The 25,952-nt window shown below is 37.5% G+C and overlaps 1 protein-coding gene across 1 annotated transcript in view; it reads right to left on the bottom strand.

The window, feature by feature from the left end:
- The window catches only part of LRP2 (LDL receptor related protein 2), a 199,847-nt gene that overhangs the window by 146,336 nt on the left and 27,559 nt on the right, over window positions 1–25,952 (bottom strand). The window contains exons 2-4 of the mRNA XM_081052410.1: window positions 18,086–18,193; window positions 15,166–15,288; window positions 9,141–9,257 (exon numbers count right to left, since the gene is read on the bottom strand). Coding sequence (XP_080908536.1) covers window positions 9,141–9,257; window positions 15,166–15,288; window positions 18,086–18,193 — 348 coding nt within the window. The remainder of the gene's footprint in view (window positions 1–9,140; window positions 9,258–15,165; window positions 15,289–18,085; window positions 18,194–25,952) is intronic.

Raw genomic sequence — 25,952 nt, forward strand, 5'->3', positions numbered from 1 at the left:
GGTACTGGCTCTATATAGAAGGAGCTATAGGGCTATATGTTCTCGTTCAGGGCCTCACAGCACCTTGGTCCCATTCCTATCTCTTCCTTACGATTAACCCCAGTGACTCATCTGGGTAGAACAAATAGGCAAAGTCTAACCAAAGAGACTAGCTGCACCCCAGAATTATGAGAGTGGCCACTTTCAAATCACAACTGAAAATGGTGTGGCTCAGTCTGTCTGCTGGGAATCTGGCCCCAGATAACGGAGTACTTGTTAGCAAATCATTACTGAGTGAATATCCATATGCTAGAAGCCAATTACCCTACAGACTGCTACCTGCCTCTTAGTTACAATTTTATCCTATCCAACATACATGTATTGAAAAAACCTCCCTAGATACTGTGCTAAGAATTGAATAAAGAAATAAACAAAATTACAAGTGAAGTCAGAACTCCCACAGAATTTTTTAAAAATATTTCATTAAATGAATAATTATTGCACACTATAGGAGTGCTAGGCACTAGAGATAAAGTGATGAACTTCGTAAGGTTCCTCCCTACTCTCGTGGAACTTACATTTTTATTTGGGAGAGTGAAAGGACAAACATTAAAATACATATCGCGTAGAAAAAAATAGTATGGAAATATCGCAGAGTAGACTAGTAAAGATCGACACACGGAGGAGTAGCTCTCTAATAAGGTGATATTTGAAAAAGAACCATTAAGTTTAGCAAAATGGAGGTCACTGGTGGCATTGACAAGGATGTTTTCAGAAGACTGGTGGAGATGAAGTACTGTTTTCAGTAAGTTCAAGAAGGAAAGGAGGAGAGGAAATAGAGACAGTGATTAAAGACAACTAAGTAACTGTTGTAAAAGGGAGCAGAGAAATTGGGTAATAGCTGAGAGGGATCTTAGGTGGGAGATATTTATAATGTGCTTGAATGATGGAGACTAAATAAGAAATTTTTCTCTTTTTTCAAAATTTCAGGGCTCTGGATCTTATCTCAAATGTAAGAATGCTAAAAAGATGCATCTATGATGTTATATGTAAGATGGGGTTGGTCTCTCTGCTTCTGCTTTCTCACCTTGAGAAGGGAGAGTAAGGGCAAGACTGATTGGGCAGCTTGCATATGGAACTGAGTTTGAGGAGCATGTTTTTCACGAGTCATCAGTCCACAGAGTGACTTTAACCATTCTCTCTATTCCCCTCCAAATGTTCCCCAGGGTAGAGTTCCAGCAGTTAGATACGGAAAATGTTTAAATTCTAAGGAACAGAAAGTCAATAGAAATATAACTTCAGGAACAAAGCAGCCCCAGTCAAAGGCAGAACAAATACTGCTGATTACTTGCAAGAAAGCCTTCATTGTGACAGGGATTTTTACCCTTTCTTTGGCATTCCTAAGTAACAAAAGAAAAGTGCTTCAAACCAATGATAATTAACGATAGCTTTACTCACAGCAAAATCATTCTAATATGGTACTTGATAAAAACAAAATAATCTGTTTATTTAACTGAGGGGGAAAGGTACTATTTTTGAGCAACTGAAAGCCACCTCAAGATATTAATTGAATGACCCATAATTGCTGCATTGTTCTGATGTTTATCTTAGACTGCATGAGTGGTTTTCCTTGAGGCTAATCCCATTAAAAGGAAAATGGACTGCAGTTTTGAATCTCTGTTCCTTAAAAAAAAAAATTAATTGAGAATTTGTTTAATAGCAGGTGCCATTTTACAGATGGCCAGATTGAAGAGTAAAATAACTTAGGGAAAAGGTTTCACAGCTTTTAACATATATGTCCAGAAATAGTTTTCAAACAGTAGAATAACCAAAAATACATTAGGCATAAAGAAATACAGCAAACAAAAGACCAAACACAATCAGAAACTTTCATACTACACCAAATTTATTTCAAGCATAATCTTTTTATGGGGCGCTTAATGCCGTTGCCTTCCTCACCATCTCACCCATTCTCTCACCTCCCCTCTCCCTTCCTCCCTGAAAGAACTGTTACACACCATTCTTTGTTCTGTAAAAGGAATGCCTGGAATGGACACAAGGTGCTCTGTCTGAGAACTCTGTCTTGATCTTCTAAGCTTGAAAGGGTGGGACTATGACCTAGGGATCTTGTCTGATGGCAAGACTGAACTACAGAGACAAGCTTCCTGATCTTTTCAAATATTTAGGAAAAGGAATTAGTCCTTCTTTGGAGCTTTGCCAATAGCCATTACTATATTGAAGTGGTTTCTAGGTGCTTAATGTACTAAGACTGGTTCCTATAGAAAAGGTGACTTCTGAGAAATAGAAAAATAAAAGTCATATTTATAGGCTGATTCTAAGTTCGTCCACAAGTAGCAATTACTATGCATCATGACTGCAGAATAGAATAAAATGTTAAGCCTCACTTGATCCTTGATCACGTGGGAACATCCTAATTTAAAACAACTAATAAACAGCGACTATATATATGAAATGACATTTAAAACAGCTAAGTACTTCTATGACTAAATGGATCAACAAAGATCATTAATGGCTGCTAACATCACAAAAAGACAGTTAGACATTATGTGCCTCCTACTACAAATATAGACCTATATATACGACGTATGTTGCCCCCCAACACACACAAAGAAAAAAAAATCCTTGCATCATTTGTTCAAGCCTCTATACTAGTGCTATTCTGAATCGGAGCAAGGAAAGGGAGAACATTTTGCCCCTGGATGACATTTCACATTGTCTGGACACATTTTTGGTTGTTACAACTGGGAAGTGCTGCTCGCTTTTCCAGTAGATAGAGGCCAAGGATACTGTTAGACAATCTACAACGCACAAGACGGCTTCATACAATAAAGAATCATCTGGCCCCAAATGTCATTAGTGGCAAAGTTGAGAACCCTTGCTCCAGATCTAGCTGTCAATTTCCAGGAAACACAGGTGATAGAAGAACATGTTAAAGGATATCAGGGGATGCAATGAGCATAACCGAGACTGGAAACTCCAGGATAACTGACTTGGTTTTTTTCAATAAATAAATTGCAAGGAGTAAAAAACAGAAATGGAAGGCAAGCCTACAAACTGAAAGATGGCAACTAAGACTAACATGGAGATTTAATTTGGATTTTGATTTAAATAATCACACTGCAAAAAATAATAACAGGACAATTGAGGAATTAAAAAAATTGATTGACATCTGATTATTTTAAAGAATAGTTTACTTTAGATGTGATCATGATATTGTGGTTTTGTTTTAGTCCTTGTATCTTAGAGATAAGTACTGAAATACTTACAGGTGAATTTATATGATGTCTGAAAACTGCTTCGAAATAAGGGGGGAAAGAATAAAGAGATATGGGTAAGACAAAATTAACTATGAGTTGATAATTAAAATAATAAGGATGAGGACAAAGAGGTTCGTCATACAGTTCACTCTGCTTTTGACAATGTTTAAAACTTCCCATAATAAAAAGCTTTAAACAATAAATTTTTCAAAATAAAAAAAATAGCTAAGTAACCTTCAGACAAAAATACTCTGTAAACTTCTCTTACTAAAGCAAAGTATTCTGAGAGCACAGGCATGGGGTTTAGACCTAGTTGAAAAGCCTGGCTCCTCTGCCCTTGCTTCTTGACAATCTTTACAATCTCTGTAAAGTGGAGATGGTCATCACATACCTTATGGGACTAATGTAAAAACTGCGTAAGATAGTGACCGGTGCTTGGTGAATGGGACTTCCTTCTCCCACTTCCCACAAGAGCTCCGAACAAAGAGGGAAAACAAAATGAGGCCAATCCTGTCCCCCATACTGGCACTCTCTAAAGACTCTGATCCAGGCCATTCATTTCCTGCCTGTACAGATCTGGCAGTGGCCAGGAGATCAAAGCACCAACAAGGAAGTACAAAGATTCTTTTCTTAATTTCCTCCGATAGATTTTTTTTCTACTCTTCCATAAATCACACATAGCAATAAGTAAACAAAGTGGAGAGAAATAAGAAAGACCACCTCATTGTAAAACCCCCTTACAGATACTGTGGATGCCTGATCATGGCATTGTACACCAGAAGCTAAACAATAATGAATGCCAACTGTAGTTTTATATATATAATGTAATGGCTGTGTGCGAGGTCGGAGGGATAGTGGATGGGGGAGGGGGATTCACAGTGTGAGGGATATAAATGATGAACGTCTAAGTATTACCTTGTCTTGTACACCTGAAACTAATAAAATAAAAAAAATAAAAAAATACATAAGACCCGGAAAAAAAAAGAATACATAACCTGAAATGTTATATTGTTTACTATATAAAATAGTACTGTTGTAAACTGTTGTGTTTTTTCATTTATGAGAAAATTCAATTTTATAATATGAATATATTCGTTTCATATTTGGTTAAAAAAAAAAAAAACCTTTACATGTGTGAGATTCATTTTAGGGCCATGAACCCTGACGGGTTCATAACTTGTATAATTCAGAAACAATGAGCTAGAAATCTGGTTCTTTCCTTAACACATCCTTGTTTCACCGATTACTTTTACTTAAAAAACACACAAAAACTTGATTAAAAACTCCTGCCTAAATGTTGTGTAAAGCTCACTTCCCTTCCTTCCTTCATCTCTACAACAGTTGCTTGCTTTCACGTATCCTGCCAGCTTTTCTCGGGAAGGTACATTGGCAAAGTCGTCGGGCAGTTGGACTGACTTTAGACTTGGCTACAGGGTGTTCACATGCAATAAATCCAAACAGTCTGATTCGGCTGCCTTTTATTTTCCCTGAAATAGCATTTCCTTCAGTCCCATTGCATTTACAATAAGGCACTCATTCTTATCCACTTGTAAATAAGGGGTAAAGACACAGGCGGTTGGCTGGTGGCACATGCCTCTGGTTCCCTCTTAAACTTGCACAAGGTAGGACTTTCTCTTTCTGTAAATCAAGCCCTTCATGAAGAATCATCACCAGACTTGGAACCATAAGAAGGGTGGAACACTAGCTCTACCACACATCATACAACCTTGAACAAGACACTCTACCCTTTCCAGTTTCAGTTTCTTTATTCATAAGAGAGTATAAGTATAGAAAAGGAAGCCTCTTCAATAAACGGTGCTGGGAGAATTGGAAAGCCACAGGCAAAAGAATGAAATTAAACTGCTATCTGTCACCGTATACTAAAATTGATTCAAAATGGATCAGAGACTTAAACATAAGATTTGAAACAATAAATTGCATAAACGAAAGCATAGGTCCTAAACTTATGGACCTTGGGTTCAAGGAGCATTGTATGAATTTGACTCTAAAGGCAAGGGAAGTAAAAGCTAAAATAAATGAACGGGACTATTGCACAGCAAAAGAAACCATCAGCAAAACAAAGAGGCAACCAAATGAGTATCAGAAGATATTTGCAAACAATGTCTCCAATAAGGGTCTAATACCCAAAATATATAAAGAACACATATAACTCAACAACAAAAACAAACTATCCAATTAAAAAATGGGCAGAGGACCTGAACAGACACTTCTCCCAAGAAGATATACAAATGGCCAACAGATATATGAAAAGATGCTCAACTTCTTTAGCTATTAGGGAAATGCAAATCAAAACCATAGTGAGATACCACCTTACACCTGCCAGAATGGCTATCATCATCAAGACAAATAATAACAAATGTCGGAGAGACTGGAGAAAAAGGAACCCTCATACACTGCTGGTGGGAATGTAAATTGGTCCAGCCACTATGAAAAACAATATGGAGGTTCCTCAAAAAATTGAGAATAGAATTACCATATGACCCAGCAATCCCTCTTCTGCGTATCTACCCAAATAATCTGAAAACATTTGTCCATAAAGATATATGTACCTTTATGTTCACTGCAGTGTTATTCACAGTGGCCATGACATGCAAACAACCGAAGTGTCCTTTGATAGATTATTGGATAAAGAAGAAATGGTACATATATACAATGGAATATTACTTGGCCATAAGAAAAGATGAAGTACTGCCATTTGCAACAACATGGATAGATCTTGAGATTATCATGCCAAGCAAAATAAGTCACACAGAAAAAGTATAGAACCACATGATTTCACTCATTAGTGGCATATAAAACTAAAAGCAACAAAGGAACAAAACAAAGAAACAAAAACTCATAGACACAGACAACAATTTAGTAGTTACCTGAGGATAAGGAGGGGAGAGGGAATGGTGGAAGAGGAAAAGGGGGTCAAATATATGGCAATGTAAGGAAAACTGACTCTGGGTGAAGACACAATGCAATATATAGATGATGTTTTATATAAATGTACACTTGAAACCTATGTAATTTACTAACCAATGTCATCCCCAATAAATTTAATAAATAAATAAATGTACACCTGCCCTATTGTCCTCATTGAGAAACTTAATGATGATAACAACTGGAATTTATATAACATTTTGAAGTTTACAAAATACTGCAAAATATAATACAGTCTTGTGCCACATAAGAACATTTTGGTCAACAACAGACCACATATATGACTGTGGTCCCATAAGATTACAATGGAGCTGAAAAATTCCTATTGTCTAGTGCCATCATAGTCATCCTAAAGTCATAGCACAATGTCTTACGTGTTTGTGGGGATGCCGGTGTAAACAAACTTACTGCGCTGCCAGTCGTATAAAAAGAGAGCACATACAATTATGGACAGTACATGATATTGATAATGATAATAAACTGTTACTGATTTATGTATTTACTATACTATATTTTTTATCATTATTTTAGAGTGTACTCTTTCTACTTAGAAAAAAAGTTGCTGTAAAACAGTATGCTGTGTAACGCTGACAGCAGCCTCATACATCTCATGTTTATCACATCTCTCGATTGCATCATTTTCTCTTGTGCTTGAATTAATTTTGTGTTATTTGTACAGTGACATGCTATATAGGCTTGTAGCCTGGGAGCAATAATAGGCTACACCATATGGCCTTGGTGTGTAGTGGGCTCTACCATCTAGGTTTGTGTAAGTGCGCTCTATGATGTTCGCACAATGATGAAATCACCTAAGGACGTATTTCTCAGAACGTATCCCTGTCATTAAGCAGCACATGACTATATATGATTTACCACTATTATTAATCAAAAATATCTTCTTTAAAAAAAAAATATCTTCTTTACTTGCCTCAATACTTGGCAGAAAGAGAATCCTTGACTCATGGACTTGTTATTTTGCAACATCCATACATACACTACCATCACTAAAATTGCCAGTGTGGTGTCTAAATTCTCAGCAACATGTCCAAAGTGAAGGGATACCCAAATAAGAGGCAATCTCGTCTCTTTCAAGAGAGAACATTTAACTTGGAAATTATACCACAATAGCACTGTACCAGAAACTTTGCTAGGAAACGGAGATACAAAGACAAATAGCACAGGGACGGGCCCGGTGGCTCAGGCGGTTAGAGCTCCATGCTCCTAACTCCAAAGGCTGCCGGTTCGATTCCCACATGGGCCAGTGGGCTCTCAACCACAAGGTTGCCAGTTCAATTACTCGAGTCCCACAAGGGATGGTGGGCTGTGCCCCCTGCAACTAGAAAACGGCAACTGGACCTGGACCTGAGCTGCGCCCTCCACAACTAAGACCGAAAGGACAACAACTTGAAGCTGAACGGCACCCTCCACAGTGAAGATTGAAAGGACAACAACTTGACTTGGAAAAAAGGCCTGGAAGTACACACGGTTCCCCAATAAAGTCCTTCCCTAATAAAATCTTTAAAAAAAAAAAAAAGACAAATAGCACAGTGTCCTCTCAAAGAAAAATGACATACAATTGAAGAAAGCATTGGAGGTAAATAAAGTGTAGTTTTTAAAAAATATACCATGAGATGATGGTATGGATGCAGCATGAATCTGGGCCTGTTTGGTCTCACATACAAGTATTTCTTCCATTAAGAGAACATTTGAACAATACAGTGAGTAGGAACAATTTGTTATGACTAGTTTATGTTAGCTCCTCCCCTAGATATGGTACCATAGTGGGAAGTGTAGCAAAATATACAGAAGATGGTTTTTTCATCCAAAAGCATAAAATATACCACGTGGACCAAAGGAAATAATTTATGGACAGTCCAGAGAACTAAAATTATATCAAAATGATCAAACAATAGCCCATGAAAATAGACTAAAAGTTAAATATTTAGATGGAGACATGATAACCAAGAAGTTTATGATCAAGGTTCCTAAGGTATACAAAATCTGTCCACTGATTATTGGAATAGTGGAATATTAAAGTAACTCTTTAAAGTTTGAAATATAAATTTAAGAGCAAAAAAAGGAAGTATCTTAGTAAGAAAAAAAAAACGGAAGCACATAGTAAACTTATAAAATGCAGAATACCAAAAGGAGTGTCAGGAAAAAAATGTATAAAAACTCAAAGAAGTTCTGGATAAATTCATAAATGATAAACTTATAAGGGCTTTTAAGAGGAACTGGGTATATCTGAGACTTAAGTCAGAGTTGAATGGACTGTAGGACTGACAAGGTAGAATAATACCTATATTCTTATATTCTAACAATTCTACATAAACCTCAAGAGAGACAGATTACTCTTTACTTATTTGTAAAATGTCCATATGCACCATGACTGCATGTCTTATTTTAGTTATGATGATATTTAAACGTTATACACAGAATACTGTGATATGCCTGATCTTGAAGTGATCAGTTACAAACTAATATGGTATGCTGCCATTATAGGGAAAGCAATTTTCAAAATATAACACTTTTTCAGAAGTAATCTGGAAAAAAAATATTTAGCCCATAACAGCACAAAAGCTAATGAGACATTTGACCTAGGTAGTAATATAATGACAGTTAAAATTGACCAAACTGCATTTTGTGTTCAATGTATTCAGTGACCTTTCAGGATTCTGTGTTAATGTTAAAAGTTTCTTACTTCAAAAAAATACAGAAAACTGATGTGCTCAAGCAGGGCACACTTAGAACGTCTTGGTAAAAATAGACTCATATCAGAACATCACCTCTAATCCACAAAAGAATCTGCCACGGGATTTCAATAACAAGAGGCATATTGTAGGCATTTCTGTCCATCAACAAATCTAACAAATTGATTAAAATGCCAAAGGGACAAAGTTGAAACCAAATAGAGTGCAAAGACTGAAAGGGACTCACGGCAGTCTCTCTCGTCAGTTCCATCTGAGCAGTCTCTGACGTGGTCGCACCTGTATTCATTTGGGATGCATTCACCACTGGAGCATGTCATCTGGTGGCTTGAGCATGTTCTCCCAGCTGGGAAGGGGAAAAAATATTACTTTATAATTACTGCTAAACACAGACCGATCCACTGACATTTACCAAATATGAATGAGGACATTTGAAAGCCAAGCAGAGTGTACACTGAACATAAAGTTCATAGGGTCACAAGGTAAAGCCCCCAGTCACCCCAAGGGAGAGAGCTTACAATGCAAAAGCAAAGGTTTTATTATCAGGATACTACCAAAATGCCCATAGAATCATATCAATATTCAAGCATGTTAGTGTATACAATTATCTTATCAACATATGTTGAGAACACAAAGTAGAATAAAAATCTATTTGACAAAGAGGACAAATGAAATAAGAATTTTGCAGTTATAGGCATTAATCAAGGATCAGTAAGGTCCCTCTCATTGAAATCCTGTTTAAACAAGAACGAAATACACCAAAGGGTTAACAGTCATTAATTCTGAGTGGTAGGAATATGGGTGATCATATTTTTTTCTCTAGAGTTTTGTCTATTACATAAACTCTCTACAATGAACATGTGTCAATTTTATAAACAGAAGGAAAACATTTAAGCTAGCTTAATTTTATCCTATGTTGATTAGGCTACTGGAAAGCAGGCCATCAGTTTATTGAATTTGCCTGCGGATAAAACATATAAAATCAAATTACTTGATGCCTCAAGCATCATGTGAAAACTATGCTATAAGTCTAAGGTAGGAATTATCATGAGATTTTTTTTTTAATTGTCCACATAAAAAGAAAAGCATTTGGGGAAAATGTGATCTGCTAAACAAACAATATAATCAAAATAATATAAAAAGTCCCCTAAATTTTTAGTTTGTTACACTTCTGTATAGTAAAGATACTTAAGTTCAGCAAAATTTGGGTTTTTCAATAAAATTATATCTTTTAAGGGATGTGCCATCAAAATTTACAACGAAAACAATGAACAATGACAGCTTTAGAGTGAGTACTTGCAAGTTCAAATCTATAAGGAATATCATGTGATAAATAAGGTCTAAAAAAATTAACAAGAATTACTACCCTTAACCGATTATATCTTTCTTGTCATCTTGTTCCTTCTTTCTGTTTAATATGATGGTTTCATTATGAATGTTGTCATGTAATTCCTAGATAGCAAATAAAATTTTCCTACTCAGCCTATTTCTGACAGGTGGGCAGTATGATTTCATATCTTCTCCTGGAACTTGATATCAGTGGGTTAAATTTTACTTCTATTAATAAAAGTAGAATAGATCAAATTTTCTAAAAGTCATTTAAATGTCTGAATTCTGCCCACAACAGAGACATAATTTAATGTGAATAAGATTTAAAAGATTAGTATTTCCTGAGAGGTAGTATTTATTAAATTCCCATATAACTTATTGAAGTACATATTGCCAATTTCCACATAAAAGTAAAGAGCTTCCTTTTTTTCCTAAAAAGGTAAGTAGTCTTAAACAAAATATGAACAGAAATTATATCAATTGCCAATATTATTTTAATTATCTTGGCTTTCTTTTTTTATTTTATGATGCACAATAAAGAATTCATTTATTGGTTCTCTCGCCCTCCAAGTTTTTAGCAAAATAATTCAGATCCTGATTTTCTTTAACTTGCAAAAACACATTGTTTCCCAGGGTTCAGAGTCCTTCAGAGATCTGATGTCAGCTTCAGTTTGCTTTCTCCTTAAACTTAAGCCCAAATCATTCTATATTTTGTGTTTCAGATTCGAAAGATTTACATGGGAGCAGTTAAAAATTCGTTCAAACATAGAGAAATGACAAATTAAAATTATATAGTTCCATCAACCGATCTAATGCCTGGATTCACTTATTCATCATGACACAAATATCTACTGAGGGCCTATTATATGCCACAAAGTACACCAGCAATGGGGATATAAAGATGAATAAGGCACAATCCCTACCCTCAAGGAGTCCATAGGTTTCTGGGGGAGACTTCAGAAGTAATTAGAAAAAAATTATGACAGTGAATTATAGGCACACGGAATTATAAAAGCATCAGGACAGGGTGCTCAATTCACTCTGGGCTGGGAGCAAGGGCAGCGACAGCTTCCTTGAGGAGGAACATTTCATGTGGGTCTTTAGAAGAAGTAGCAATTAACCAGGCCAAACGGAAGGAAGGTCCATCTAGCAATGAGCATTCAGGCAGCATGCACAGAGGCAAAAGCCGGGGACTCTGCATGATATGCCCAAGGGAACTACAAGCACTGCTATGGCCCCAAATGGCCATTTCAAGGCAGGAATGGCGAGTGATAGGCGTGGAAAAATAAGAACAGACCAGGTCTTAGAGGCCACTGTAAACCATGTTAAAGAGTTGAACTTTTCTCCTTGGGGTGATGGAGGGCTACCAAAGGGTTTGTTAGATCTTTCCAACATCGGTGTCAGCGAGAACCCGAGGAAGCACAGAACTGGAGGCAGGGAGACTGGTCCAGAGGCTGCTGCGGTCACCCAGCTAAGAGATGGTGGCAGTGGTGCATAAATGGGAAAGAGATGACCTTCAGAAATGTTTATAAGGCGAATTAGACAGGGATGATTAAATGTGGACAGGGAAACAGAGAAAAGAATCAAGAATAACTTCCAAGTTTTTGGCTTGGGTGCCTAGGGAATTGTGATATCTTTTTCATACTTACTGATTGCATCCTTAATATCCACCTACCATCATCTTTCTTTTTTGTCTAATAACATGCCTCATGAAATTCTAGACTAACAAGGAAAACAGCCTCGATCTGCCTATTTTGGATAGTTTGAACCAATTTTGCATTTTCTGCTAGTACCGTATAGTGGTTAATTTTATTTCTATAATAAAGATAATACATGTAGACCAGCAAGTATAGAAAGATACAGTTCAGGGAGGGAGACGATTGATTCTAGTTGGGACACCTTGAGTTTAGGGCATACTGGAGATGCCCGACGGGCAGTTGAATATACAAGACTGAAGTGTGGGCAAGAAACCTGGGTCCTACATAGATTTGTATGTCATCAGCCCATTGAGGGTTATTGAAATCATGAGAATGGTTGACATTATCCTGGAAGAGCATATAGAGTGAGAAGAGCTGTGGAGGTCAGACTGAGCAACATCAATACTGCAGGGCTGGATAGAAGAAAATAACAAAATGGAATGATCAAAGCAGTTAAGAAGAAAGCCAGGACAGTGGGAAGTCATGGGAGACCAGAGTCAAGTACAATAGAAAAGCCCATCCAGTATGATGAAGAAAAATTGCCTAGTCTATTTGACAATCAGAATTCTCTGGTGACCTTAGTGAACATAGTATTGGCATATGCTGTCTGTAGTTAAAGGATGTCTAATAAAGACTTTTATATCATTTTAAAAAAGCAAGAATTACCTTAGGAAATCCATACTCGTTTAAAATGGTATGTAACATTGCTTATAAATTACTGCTGTAAAGTTACCTCCAGTCTCTCTTCGCTAAGCAGTGACCCTTAGTAGTTCCCACCCCCTCTATAAAGTATAATTATTAGCAAGAGGTCATCCGCCACACTTTGTATCACAATCTACAACAGCTCGTTTTCTTCCCACTCTGTGTGGGGAGCAAGGGAAAATAGAACCAAAATGGCATATCCATCCAAAAGAAAAATAAACCACCATTCTTTCATTCAGAATCCATTTATCAAGAACCTACTGTCTCCCAGACAAAATGCCAGGCTTTAGGGATGCAAGTTGAATAAAGCATAGTCACTGCTCTTCAGAGATTCACTTCAGAGATTCAATCTAGCCCCAACCTGTTCCCACTAAGTACCTGCTATCTGTAGGTCACCCCATCTTTCCCCTAGGACCTTTGAGAGGCTAGCCCAGAGTAACTTCCTGGAAACAAAGATTTTTTCCTGCTTCCTACTACATCTGGCATTTTCCCTTCCTTCCTTCCTTCCTAGCTTCCTTCCTTCCTTCCTTCCTTCCTTCCTTCCTTCCTTCCTTCCTTCCTTCCTTCCTTCCTTCCTTCCTTCTGTACTTCTGATCTCCCATCTCTCTCATCCAGATCTCATACTCCCCTTTGGGCACTCCACCTCAACTGCTGACACATAACAACCTGATCTGGATATGCCCATTTGGCCTTGATTAGCTCCCATCCATGCCTCCCTCAGGACTGCCATTTGTCACCACCACCAACTTCCACGGCCTTACATAGTTTGCTGGTTTACCCTGAACCACTTTGTCCCAAGGATCACCATCCCTTTGTTGCTGGCAGAACCCACGATCAATACTGACAAGCCCTAACAGGCTATTTCATTATACAGTCTGCCTTTTAAGTTTAAACCAAAGTCGAACTCAGGGGTATTTTAAGAATTTCTATTCTCTTCCTCAAAAGACCCTTGGCATCTAGTGGCCTAACTGAAAAGAATTCAATGCTGAATTCAAAAGTCCTGGGCTAATTTCCAATCTTTTATAAGTGCATTCAGGACCTACTGAAGGCCATGAAATCTCCATCACTAGTCTACTAACGATTAAACAAGTTCCCACATGAAGTAGCCATCAAAAACATCTGCTTCTTCTTTGATTTTTGTAGACAACGAGTATGTGAAAAAGCCAACAAGATCTTAGCTGACATCTTAAAGCCAGAACAAAGAGATAATAAATGTCCATGATTCGTGGGATGTGCATTTAATGAAGCAGAATGTGGTGAGACTCAAAGGTGAATGCCACACAGTGATCGGAACTGGACACTGATCACTTTTCCTCCCATAGAGGAAAATGAGGGTCAAGAACCTGACCCTGGGTCTTTATAGCCTGACATCTTTTCTCCAACTTTCACCTTGGTCCAACCCAGACTTACTGAAAACTTTTGAGGTTTGTTTCTTGGGGATGGAGGGAGTGAGGTTGGCTTATTTAAAAAAAAGAAAAAACAGGGAAAGAAAGTTGATGTTCTCTCTTCTACATGTTGAATTGAGGGAATGTAAGTTTTGGGAACTCTGCCACTTTCAGGTAATCACAAAAAGCTGATAGGCTAAAGATGGCAAAGCAAAAAAGTAGGAGAAAACCAAATAATGTTATTGAGCCGAGAATTAATGAACCCTGGAACAACCCTGCATTTAGACTTTTTGTTATGTGAGATAATAAATTCCCTTTCGCTTTACTTTTTTTAAGTTCCATTTTTCATTCTTTGCAGCTAAAAACATCCCCATTGACATAAAAATGATTGTAAATTCTACAAATGTCCTAAATAAAGCAAAGAAATGATACGGATGATGGACATATTTCTCACATGTTGCCATCTTATATTAACCCAAGATTATTCCCCCACCCAAAATTATTTTCAAGCCCAATAAAACGCTCTTTTCCAGTTTGACCCCAAAGAAATTAGAATCTAAGGGTTTCTTGCAGGTCACTGCCCCGAACCCTCTCGATGTCCAGGAAGGCATAGCACTTGCTATGGTCTTCATTACTATTATTTTCTTTCTTGTGGCCGCTCGTCCTACAGCGGCTGTAGCAACAGTCACTGAAGCAACCACCACCAACGCCTCCAACGAACCTGACTACTTGCTCCACTCAGTCAAAATGGAGAGAGTTTAATACAGCGGCAGAACGGGTGGAAGGTTTGAAAGCAGAGTGCATACTGCAGGAACAAAAGGACTCATCCAAATGCCAACCACACAAAGACCCCACCTATAGATACCCTTAAATGCTTTGCTTCTTTCTTGAGTAACATAATCCAAATTAAAGACTGGTAACCTATCCCATTTCCAAATTGCTGAAGTATATTTATAATTCTTCAGCATGTTCATACGTTCAATATCGTCCAACCTGAGTGAGATTCCTGGCACGGGTTCTATTGTTATTTAAGGCCCAACTCAGCATTTATAGAAAATCATCCCATGGTGCTTTGTATTTGTTCCCGATTCAATTTCAGGTGCCCAAAGGACCAAAGCGAGATCCCTCCATAAACACTTACGGCAGTGCTGGTGTTCATCTGAGCCATCCTCACAATCCTGCTCATCATCACACACCCAAGAGTTAGGGATGCAGAGCTCTTTGCTCTGACACTGGAAATAGCCTGAGTGGCAAGAAGCGGGAGCTAAAACAAACCAGAAAGGGACTCATGAAGTCAAACATCCACTCTATTATAACAACAAGCAATGCTTATCTCGAAAGAATGTATGTCAACTCTGTTCAATATATTTGATGGCAAATAGGAAACAACATTATACTAGAGCCTGTGGACCCTAATCAGAGTTCCCTGTCAAGTAATCTCAGCAATGGCATCACAACACACTGATGATCGAAATCAATACAAAAATACAGAGAACAGCCCAAACACACACACACATACTTATAACAAAAAGTATTAGACTAAAATTTTTAATTCAAGTAAAAGTTAACCGTGAATTATTATTAAATTATTTGAAATGGTTTGTAATAACTAATAGTAAAGCACCATGATAATTGGAAAACCCAGGAGATTTGAAAAAGACCCAGAGTCAAATAATTATTATTTCTACAATTTCCTTGCTTTAGAATCTTTGGCATGTTCTCTGCACCTCAATGTTTGCATCATAAAATGGAGACTATACTTATTACATGGTTTGCTATTAAAAAATAAGTTAGATAATATACGTGAAAGTACCATGTAATGTTATTGCTATCACTTTTTATGATCATTGTTATAGGATACAGAAATATGATAACAATTTCTGAAGAGTTATTGATATAACTGTTCATTTATTCCTTTATCCCAAAATATACTGTTCTTGCCTTTTTGCTCCTACTGTTTAACCTAAAATGAACTCAGTAAGCCCAGAGAAGTCAAACAGATGGTACATGATTATGTCGCTACAAATAGAACCACTTTCTTGCTCAAACTGTGGTTCAGAGACTAGCAGCATCAACATAACATGGGAGTTTTCAGAAATGCAGAATCTCAGAAACCATCTCAAACACATGGAATCCAAATCTATACTTTAACAAACTCTGCAGGTGACCCATTTGGGCATGACAATGTGAGAAACTATGTAGGATCTACTCTCTACCCTCCTCTTTTCAAATGCTTTGTCATCCAAACATTACACCAAAGTTTGACAGTTCTGTTGTGCCATAATATGACCAACGATTTAAAAAAAAATTACTTTTTCACCTGCTTTCCTGATTTTTGGATGGTAACCCTTGTCTGTTCACCTATCTTCATGAATTAAATGGCAGGAGTGTGACTGACCATCTATGGCAAATGCACATAATGGGAAAGCAATGGACGTTAGGGTTGGGATTGGTGCACCAAATGAGGGACCTTTAATACGTGACTTGACTTCTCTAAGCCTCACTTTCAAAACCTGAATATTGTTGAGAAAAACTAAATAAAGAAACACATGTAAAAGTGGTTTTATAATTAGTTAATTTGGGGGTTTACAATATTACCATGTTTTTAACTATAATTTTTTAAAACATAAAACCACACTAGCCACTTCTGTGATCTCTGTATGGTAATTCACACAAATTATACTATATCCTTTGTATTAAAACAGACCCTAGAGTTGCAAATCACAGTAGTTCAGATAACATTATTTTTAAAAAAACAAACAAAATAACCTTCTTTTCATTTTTTATTTTCTAATTTATTTTGAATACATACAACATTAAATTAGTTTCAGGCATACAACATAGTGATTCAACATTCATATACTTTACGAAGTGATCACCGTAATAAGTCTAGTAATCATTTGTCACCATACCTAGTTATTACAATATTATTAACTATATTCCCTATGCTGTACATATTACATCCCTATGACTCTTTTAATGCTATCAATACAAACAGCCTGACCTTTCTTTTTTTTTTAATACTTAGACATTTATCATTTATATCCCTCACACTGTGTGAACCCCCTCCCCCCATCCACTATCCCTCTGACATGGCACTGAGCAATTACATTTCCATTGTCTCTATTCCTAATGCTGTACTCCGCTTCTTGTAAATATATATATATATATATATATATATACATATATGTTATAGTTGGCATTCATTATTGTTCAGCTTCAGCTTCAGGTGTACAGCGCAGTGATCAGGCATCTACATCATCCCTGAGGTGGTCTCCCAAATGGGACAAGTGTCCATCGGATACCCTATAAAATCTTTACATTATTGATTACATTCCCCAAATTACTTTTCAAAACCCCGTGGCCATCTTGTGGTTACTGTTTTCTCATCCCCTCACCTTCCCCCTTATCCTCACCCCCCTCCATTCTAGCAACCCTTAGTTTTTCCTCTATGTCTCCAAAACTGTTTCTGATTAGTTCATTCATTTATTCTTTTCTTTAGATTCCGCATATAAGTGATATCATATGGTATTTGTCTTTCTCTGTCTGACTTATTTCACTTAACATAATATTCTCTAGGTCCATCCATGTTGTTGCAAATGGTAAGATTTCTTTCTTCTTTATGGCTGCGTAATACTCCATTGTATAAATGTACCACAGTTTCTTAATCCAGTCATCTACCGATGGGCATTTCGGTTGTTTCCATGTCTTGGCTATTGTCAGATAACATTATTTTTGTTTTTTCTTATTGGTTCACAAAATTTCCAGAGCGAATAATCTGAAATAGTTACTTATAGGTTTCAGAAAACCACTCACAAATTTGTTTCCTTATCAAGGTCATGGGATTAAGGGTAAAATAGAAACTGATGTGAACTGAACCCTTCCTCGCAGGGGAGTGAAAAAATACCATCAGTCCTCTATTCAACCACGCAAGTCTCAAAAGACTTGTCCCCAGTCCTGACTCTATCACTAAAGACACAACTCTTTTTGTGACAGCTGAAGTCACTCTGAAGCACTTACGTTAGTAAAAACAGAGCTTAGCCTGGCCCCTCCCCACTTACGGCAGCCAATTTCATCAGAGTCATCCAAACAATCTTTGGTCCCATCACACCTCCAGGATGCAGGAATACAGTGCCCATCTTCACAGCGAAAATGCTCACTGTCACAGTCTGCAATCCCACAAGCAACAGAAAACCAGTTAAAAGGGGGAAAAAAACTGCCACACAGATATTTCACAGAAGAAATACAAATTTTTAATGAAAATGAAAAATTATTCAACATAGTAGTAATGAAAGGAATGTATAGCACTTTATAAAATTAGGACAATATTTGTATAATGATTAGAATCTCTGTTTTGGGGTCTACAGGACGGTTGTTTTCATACACAGTTGATGACAAGAGTGTACCCTGATGTAACCAATCTGGAAAGCAATTTGACATGCATCTTCTTTTTTTAAAGTGCTTACTCTTAGTACTTTTACTTCTAGGTATTTTCTTCTAAGGAACTAGAGATTTTGATCACTTTGTTATTTATAGTAAAGGAAATTGCAAACCTCCTAGACATCCAAGAGGGAATAGGAAAAGGATTAAATTTTCTTATATCTATATGTTGACATATTAAGAACTCATAAAATCATTATGAAGACCTGCTAAATGATTAAAAGAAATATTTAAAATATAATGTAACAAAGACAAGAATGAAAAATTTTACGTATAACAAGTCACATGTGGAGCAGGGGAAAGCGTAGAAAAAGATCAGAATGTTAACAGTGGTTATCTCTGACTGATAACATCATGAGTAACTTTTCATTTGCTTGACGGTGCTATTTTCAGTTCCCCACCCTATAGTTTTCTTAAAGTGCCTTCTTGTTACTAAATCATAGATGGCAATTGATGGTCCCTCATTCTTAGATTCAGATCCATATTTTGGCTTTTGTTTTTTAATGAATTTGTAAGATGCCAGGTCTGTAAACTCATCTCTGCAAACAAATATTTAAAAATTAAAAAGACAAAAAACAAAACAATCTCTGCAAACAACCAGAGTGCATAAACTTGGCTCTAAAAGTTGCCACATTCCCAAGTGGCAGTGATTATCCCCTAGTGATGCCAGAAAGAGAATATAACTTAAACAAGTTCATTTCATTTAACCAGTATATCCTTCAATTTTCCTGGTTCTCCCCAGGAGACTAATTTGGCAGTTGGAAATCCTGAGTTTCCCCCAAATATCTGACCAGTGATCTCCTCATGCATTATGTGCCAAGGAGGAAATTTTTTAAAGAGAGCAGCCAACACCAGCCCAACTTGGAGAAGACTCAAAATTATTTTCAAAAACCCAAGACGGTAGAGAAGTAATTTGGGGGTTAGAAGAATAATTGTATTTTCCTCACGTATTTAAGCAATCATGCTAAATCACTCATTTCAGGTTGTGGCTAATTAACCCCAAATTAGGTAAATATACAGACCAATTACCTACTCCTAAAATAAATAAACAATGTGCTATCCTGACTTGTGTAAATGCAGGCATATCGACAGCATGACATAAACATAGTTAAGTGATCTATTCCTAGGGGATATAGACTACTTTGTTCATGGAATGTTCAAATCTGATTGTCTGGTAGTGACAGACAATCCTGATTTATAATGTATGCTGCAAATGGTCAGAAACTTCCCTTGGCTAAATGGTGGTACCGAGTGGTACAGGAATACGTACACCCAAATACCTTCTATAGACTAATGCATGATGGTGGTTGGTGGTGCAGGTCTGGGGTTGGTGGTGCAGGGCTCTTATCAACTACCTTTAAAACACAACAACCTCCCTTGCAAAAATGCCCCTCAGGAATGTACAAATTCACTCTGGAATCCCAGAACTTCTCATTGGATTTTGTTCTACAAAGCAATATTTCCATGGGAGATTAGGGGCTTTGGAGGTTGAGCTATTAACACAACATATATTAAATCACTTTTATCAATTAGGTCTATTGTGATAATCCAAGGTATTACATTTGAAAGTTCAGTACCTTTGTTTCCCTTAGTATCTAATACCTTCTGGTTCAAAAATTATAACAATCTAAAGATCTGTCCACTTACAAAGAGCTTCCTTCACACTGCTATGGGAAAAAGAAAAGCGTAAACTTAGAAAATAAATATACAGAATTAAATTCTCAAAACAATATATTGCCTGTTTTGAAAACATATGTTTAGTACTATTCCTTAAGCAACTTTTCTTCCAAGTCAAATTTTGAGGTTTGTTATTTTTGCTAAAACATGAAGTTAAACACAACATGAAAAGAACACAAAATAGACACCCAAGTCATTTTTTAAGCACTTTGAAGTCAGTTATTTAAAATCACTTACATATAAAACTTAACTGGTAGGGGAAATTTTGCAATTAAGTAACTCTTTATAGTTAGTGTTTTTCACATTTGATCTCCCAAATACTCAGTTTTCTAAAGTAATATATCAAACCCAATTTACTCAATTTCTCAATATATCCATGATAATTCATTTGTCAAATCCACCTTTTCAATATTAACTTACATGCTTGTTATAACTCCCAAATGACTATTGTTTGGAAATATCTATCCAGAAAAAACAAACTGCTACTCTTATCATTGCTGGGTGGCCTCTTAGCAATCAACCAAAACGCCCCACTGGTGTCAGGAGCCTGTCATTCATTCTATTATAAAGCGAATAGTGCTGTTTCAAAACAAACTGCTGGTGACTAGTCAGGGTCTGGTCTGATAACAATTGCAGGTGCCCCTGATTTCAATCGGTCTGTATTCACCTTATTTTCTGAATGTTTTGTTTTAAGTAAGTAGCCTTTACTCACAACCCCCCTAAAAGTTACTAGATATTATCTATATTTTATTGTTTAATAACTTGAAGTCCAAAAAAATGTGGGAAGTGGGGAGTATGGATTTCATATACTGGAGCCAAACACTGAGTTTATGGCAGAAAAAAATCTAAGTAGAGAAAAACGTAAAACTTTTTTCAACAAAGAGTGTCTAAACATCCATAATCAACCACTCCAGATTTTAACCAAGAGGTAGTTTTGTAAATAACGACTTTTATAACTTTAAAATATCTTCCTCTAGTAAAAACCAAGGAAGAAAACATCATAACACGGGCTGAAATTAAAACCTTTTGTTAAGAACCAGGTTTTTCAACAAAAGAACAAGACAAACAAATGAGAAAGAAAAACTCATAGACACAGACAATAGTTTAGTGGTTACCAGAGGGTAAGAGGGGTGGGGGGTGGGAGATGAGGGTAAGGGGGATCAAACATATGGTGATGGAAGGAGAACTGACTCTGGGTGGTGAACACACAATGGGATTTATAGATGATGTAATACAGAATTGTACACCTGAAATCTATGTAACTTTACTAACAATTGTCACCCCAATAAATTTAATTAAAAAAAATAAAACAACCATGTTTTTATTTGACAAAGAGTCACTGGAACCAAATGGACAACTTCCGTCCCCAGCACTAGCCTTTCCCAAGAATCAAAATAAATGGTGCAAAGATGAAAAAAATAAACATGTGCTGCTTACATGGCATGCATTGTTCTAAGCACTTTGCCAGCTTTAAGTCATTTAATCCTCATAACAACCCTATGGAACAAATGCCATTATTACGAACATTTTATAAATGAAGAAATTAGGCCCAGAGCAGCTCAGTAACTGCCTAAGCTCAAATAGCAAATATATGTAAAGCCAGGATTTGGACCTGGCAGTTCTGGTTGCGGCATCCACGCTGTACTGGTCATTGTTGTATGTTCCCTTACACCAAAAAAAATGAGGTGGGGGAGATTATTCCACCAAATTCAAGAATGAAGATGTAAAAATTTGATTTTTTTTTCCGAAGTTGCTATCAACATTAACTGAATTCATCAATTGGACTGGTGTGACATCCATACCATATGCTCATATAATTCAACTAGAAACTAGTAGTCCACTTGGCAACAAACATTGCACATAAAAACTCTTGGCCAAAGGAAAATTCACAACAATCAAAAGCAACACAGGAAAGTCAGAGTTTCAATCTCTTCAAAAAAAATTGTAGACGACCAAAGGATAAATTTATTTTCCAACCTAATAGAGCCCCAAGCTGGAGAAAAAACAAGAGTAATCCTTTCTTCATAAATAGTCACATCCCAAGCTTTCCAGTCTAAGTGTTGGACTAAGAATGTGTTAAGATATTAGAATAACAGGTAATGTCTAGGAGGGAATAAGCCATTTGTTTTTCTCGGACAGGGAAAAACACTGGATTAAGAACACCACTTCTGTATCTTTTACTGTCTCTAGCACAGGACTAGGCACACGTGGGATAGTCAACGCATATTCAACAGGTAATGAAGATTCCTCTTTGTGAGATTCATTTTGTTGGGATCATTATATATGAGAGATATAAAAAAACATCAGGGAAAATAATGAGAATTTAAATTGGAGTTTACCATCTTAAATCCAAACAAAGAAAAATGAAATCTGGAATAACTTAAAATAAGAGGAATATCCAGAAGTTTTTTAAATATTATGAGATAAATATTGAGTCATATTAAAAACAGTCTCATTCTTTTACCCTTTTCTTGTAAGTTTCTTTTCCGGCTCACGAATCGTCTTCTTAGAAGAGAAAGGTAAATCATAGTCAATAAATCGTTGTCCAAAGTTAACAGAAGAAGGTAATTTCTATGGCAAATCCTATTTTCCTGCTAGATCCTCATAACATGTGCTAGTCCTTCCAGACATTGAAGAGATACATGTGCTCTTTCTGAAAACATGAAACACTACATGACCAATAGTCCTACTTCACTGAACTCAAAGAAACAAATATCAGGGGCAATTCCTTAATTCATCTATCATTTTACTTCATTTTTTTTTCTGTCCTTTATTTTTATTCCCTTTGTATTGATATACATACTTCCGATGTTTATAAGTTGGGTGATGATTCACTGCAATTCTCACACCTTATCCACACGAGCAGGACCAGTCCCCTTTTGAAGATTCAATCGCTGACTTATTTTCAAAACTTTACACTGCAGCCCTGACAGCCGAGGGTAACAGATTGTGGGGAAGACCCTGCTCTGCATAATGTCAACTGGTGGAACAGGCAAGGACTCAACTGATTGAACTGAAACAAGACACACACAGCAAACGAACCTACTACTCTCTTTCTGAGCAATATGTTATCTGCCTGGTTTTATAACACAGCTAGATCACCAAATAGGTGGCAGAATTCTTTTTATTTTTTCTTTTAGCCCAGTTTACAAACCCCTCAGTTGACTGCTTTTTCTAAATTACTGTTTCAGAACCCAGGTGGTTTGATAGAGCAAAACAATAGTAAGAGAACATTTCAAGAAGTCAAAGACTTTGAGGCAAAAACTACAAAGCCAGTTGGTGAGTGATTGTGTACACACATCATTTAAGTGCAATTAAAACATAAAAAGGGCCAAAAGAATATGATGTCAGATTCAGTAAAGTCACAAAAAAGTCACACCTACTGTGTGCAAAACATTGTTCTAGGGTTTGTGGAAGAAACAAAGAAAGCTAAATGATCCATGTTATAGAACTTACAAATTTATTCATACATTATAAATTAAATAGACATGCAAAAATAGCTGCTGTAGGGCCAGCCCGGTGGCTCAGGCAGTTAGAGCTCCGCGCTCCAAACTCCAAAGGCTGCCAGTTCGATTCCCACATGGGCCAGTGGGCTCTCAACCACAAGGTTGCCAGCTAGATTCCTCGACTCCCTCAAGGGATGGTGGGCAGCACCCCCTGCAAGTAAGACTGAACACGGCACCTTGAGCTGAGCTGCCGCTGAGCTCCCGAATGGCTCAGTTGGTTAGAACATGTCCTCTCAACCACAAAGTTGCTGGTTTGACTTCCTCCAAGGGATGGTGGGCTGCGCCCCCTGCAACTAACAATGGCAACTGGACCTGGAGTTGAGCTGCGCACTCCACAACTAAAACTGAAAGGACAACTTGACTTGGAAAAAAGGTCTGGAAGTACACACTGTTCCCCAATTAAGTCCTGTTCCCCTTCCCCAATAAAATCTTTAAAAAAAAAAAATAGCTGCTGTATATTGAGAAACTGCTATGTATTGGACCATATGAAAAGCTTTATACACATCCATTGGATCCTCTTAGAAATATTATAAAGTGGGACTTCTACTTATTTCATAGAAGGGGAAATTGAATCTCAAGTACATTAATAAACTTACCCCAGGATAACAGAGGTAGAAAACCAGGATCTGATTCAGACCCAGGACCTGTCTGATTCCAGAGTCTATGCTCTTTTCCATTCCACTTCTCACGAAACAAACGACAGCTTTCATTTACCCAGAATTTACTATGTGCCAGAAGTATTTTAAGTGTTTTCCATAGATTAGCTCACTAGTCCTCACAACAAACCTATGAGACAATAGTGATAGCCCAAGTTCATAGATGAGGAAACAGGCTCAACCAAATCTCACAGCTGGTGAACAGAGGATCAAGGATTCACATCTAGGTAGTCTGACTCCAAAGCTGTGCCGTATCACAGATGATTTGGTTCCAAATAAGTAGCAGGGATAAGTAAGAACCAACTGGTGTCACTGCAAGCCTTCATGATGGAGAACAAGACTGCACTGGGCCTTTGTGCCTGAGCAGGAGGGACCGGGCATTGCATAGGGCCCAAACAACCAGAGACAAACCTCGCATGGGTGAAGGCCTAATGAGCAGTCTCCATGGACAAAGCGCAGAGAACCTCTTGTAGAGCAGTGGCCACCAAGGCTGGGGAGATGGAGAATAAAAGGACTTGAATACCAAGCAAAAGAACGACACGATTAAGTGGGCTGAGAGTGAGAAAACGTAGAGATCACTAGTCAGTAACTGTGTTAAAACTAAAGGCTGCTATGGGTAGATGCCAGCCTGAACTAGGACAGAGACGCTGGTCATGAGAAGGGCATGAGGCTCCATTTCTTTCCCCAGATCATTGCCTGGAGCATGAGCTCAGTGAGCAGGCTTGTGAGGGGTTTGCCAACAGGCTGCCAGCAGAGATGGCCTCACCTCGCAGCCCCTCCAGTTTCACCAGGCCTGATCCAAAGCAGCTTCACTTGCATAGTAAATGGCCAACAGCTTCTACAGGTGCCACCAAAATTATCCTAGTGTCCTTTCTCCATCCTCCTTTCCAAGCTGAATGTGTCTGAGCATCCAACATACAGAATTCAGTCAACCCAAGATAGCCAGTTGATCTCAAAAATTGCTGAAATGATTGCTTAATCATTTTTAAAGTATCTTTCCAGTGGTCAAAAGCCAGCAGAATAATGTGATGCACTATCAAACTAGCCTCTCACTTCTGAGAATTGGGAAATTAAGTTTCTACCTTTTCTACTCGAGCTACTCTTCTCCCTTTTCATGTGAACACTCACTGCCTACTTGCCTTTCTTCCCTTCTATTTAGTCTCTCACACGCTACTTCTTTTTCATTGAGTACCTCCTACCCCACAACCAGCGTCAATCAACCTTGCAGAACATTATATATAAAATCACACTTCTCAGGGGTTCTCAAGAGGATGTGATTGGCATTTAGGGTGAAACAATTCCTCTGTTGCCCTTGGCGAAGCAGGCCCTGACACGAGGAATACCAGTAGTGCCCATCCCCCTGTCACTGTGACAACAAACACCCCCATACAGGCCCAAACACCCCTTGAGAGTGGTGGTACCACTCCCAGTTGAGAATAACTTAGAACCTCTAAGCAGCTTGGACCTTCAGAGCTCAAAACGTCTTAACCCACATGAAAGAGATCATCTAAGAAAACCCCTATAATAAATTCTTGCCTTCTAAAGATAATAAAATTTCTTAAACAGCAATCCACTCCCTCCCACCCATTAATAAGAGGGCCTGCGATTGGGCAATATCAGGCTGCAGCTGCTAGTACCAGCAACGTGAA

The sequence above is a fragment of the Rhinolophus hipposideros genome, assembly GCF_964194185.1.
Source record: "Rhinolophus hipposideros genome assembly, chromosome: 6".
Taxonomy (NCBI): domain Eukaryota; kingdom Metazoa; phylum Chordata; class Mammalia; order Chiroptera; family Rhinolophidae; genus Rhinolophus; species Rhinolophus hipposideros.